This window comes from Littorina saxatilis, linkage group LG4 (genome assembly GCF_037325665.1).
Source record: "Littorina saxatilis isolate snail1 linkage group LG4, US_GU_Lsax_2.0, whole genome shotgun sequence".
Lineage (NCBI taxonomy): Eukaryota > Metazoa > Mollusca > Gastropoda > Littorinimorpha > Littorinidae > Littorina > Littorina saxatilis.
Window position 1 is genome coordinate 42,649,905 of NC_090248.1, and position 2,064 is coordinate 42,651,968.

The 2,064-nt window shown below is 40.3% G+C and overlaps 1 protein-coding gene across 1 annotated transcript in view; it reads left to right on the top strand.

Moving 5' to 3' along the window:
- The first annotated feature begins 1,113 nt into the window (after positions 1–1,113).
- Positions 1,114–2,064, top strand: part of LOC138964785 (arylsulfatase J-like) — a 36,907-nt gene continuing 35,956 nt past the window's right edge. The window contains exon 1 of the mRNA XM_070336828.1: positions 1,114–1,212. Coding sequence (XP_070192929.1) covers positions 1,129–1,212 — 84 coding nt within the window. The 5' untranslated portion in view covers positions 1,114–1,128. The remainder of the gene's footprint in view (positions 1,213–2,064) is intronic.

Sequence of the window (2,064 nt, forward strand, 5' to 3'; positions counted from 1 at the left end):
TTCAATAAGAGAGTGTGTGTGTGTGTGTGTGTGTGTGTGTGTGTGTGTGTGTGTGTGTGTGTGTGTGTGTGTGTGTGTGTGTGTGTGTGTGTGTGTGTGCAGGGGCGGATCAGTTGCTCTGTAAGGGGGGGGCACTTTGAATCGAAAGTGAATGTGATGGGCGCGAAGTGCCCGAATTTTCTAGGGGGGTCCGGGGGCATGCCCCCCCCGGAAAATTTTTTGGCCCAAAGAAGCAAAATGGTGCCATCTGGTGCCATTTGAACTTAGAAATGGTCATAGAATCAGCTTTCCAATTTTTTTTTCGGGGAGGGGGGGGGGGGGGCACGTGCCCCCTGTGCTCCCCCCCGTCGTCCGCCCCTGGTGTGTGTGTGTGTGAGTGTGTTTGCTGGTGTAAATGCGGGCGTAAGTGTGGGCGTGCAAGTGTCTGTGTCGGTTTGTCTGTGTGTATGTCTGTCAGTTTGTCTTTGTCTGGGTGTTTACAGTATGTGTGAGTGTGTGTGTATATATGTGTGTGTGTGTGTGTGTGTGTGTGTGTGTGTGTGTGTGTGTGTGTGTGTGTGTGTGTTATTTGCTTTGCGGCTTTATGCGTATTGATTTTAGCATTTGGTTAATTGGGCAGGTAGCCCTTTTAATATCTGTTTGTGATCAAAAGAGGGGTAAAAAGTATGCTGCGAAATATCTTGGTACTGCTTCTTGTGTGGCACCAACACCCCTTTGAACATTATACAGTGCCAGCAGTATACACACGGCATTGATCACACGAGGACTGCACTGAAAGTAGAAAACAAAAGGACATTGAGTGAAAAGTCGTTTCTTAGCTTCTTTTTTCATGTTTTACAAAAACAGTTTTTTTTATCCGATTTGTTTAGACCTAGCCCTTATTTATATTTTTTTTCACATTTGAGGCATTAATTGTTATCAAATTTACTATTTCTTTGGTAAAAATCCAATGTTATGTGGAAAAACAGACATTTAAATAAGATGGCTAAATCAAAATGTTATGACGTATGAATTTATCTTGTGTGTGTGGCAATGAGTAATTGTGTGCGTGTGATTGAGAGTGTGTGGGTGTATATATGTGTGTGTGAGACACAGACAGAGCTAGAAAGAGAGTCAGTGTGTTTTTGCATGTGTTCCGAGTTTGACAACACAGTGTTCCACTTTACACACCCATGCGTCCAACCTGGAACAAATGCAGAAATTTTTATAATGGTCAGTTTGATGAGTTGTGTGACTTTTATTTTTATCTTATGTTGTTCGTTTGTTTACTGATAGAGTCTAGTATGTGACAATATAAAAAACGCTTTGCAATAATAATTTTTTTGTCTGGTACGGCTGTTTCTCCTTAACTGTTCCAGGTTTAGCGACATTCCCATATTTGTTGTCTTAGTTTAATCTTCTTAATTATAAGCGTAATAAAACCGAACTTCCAAGATGAATTTTAATTGAGATTAGCGAAAGAGCGGGTACGCAAGTCGACCTTAAAGCAACGAAATAAAAACACGAGCGTTTGTCGTGATGTCTTGCGTGCAACACATTCTCAAAAAAGAAAATATATTATTTTCTGAGACTTTTTTAAGTTAAAACCTTGAAACTTCACATACATTTGGGGCTAAATCGCCCCCATGCATGGTAAAAGTCTTGTTGACCCTTGCCAAATTTCAAGGTCACGGCTGGGTCACATGGAGATCAAAAAACGGAAGAAAAATATTTTTTCAGAGATTTTTGAAGCTAGAACCTTGAAACTTCAAACAACGCTTTTGCTTAATCATCATTTGACAAGGAAACTTTCAGGTTGATCTTTGAAAAATTTGAAGGTCATAGCAAGGTCTCGTGTTGGTAAAAAAAAAACACACACACGGAAATTAACCTTTTTCTCAGAATTATTCAAAGCAAGAACCCTAAAGTTCACACACTTTTGGGCCTAATAGCCTCCATACACGGTGGAAGTCTGGTTTGACCTTTGTCTAAACTCAAGGTGACGTATGGGCCAATATTTATTTTTTAAATTATCACTTTTTTCCGTTGTTTTTAAAGGGAGAGCCTTCGAACATCATAAACGCC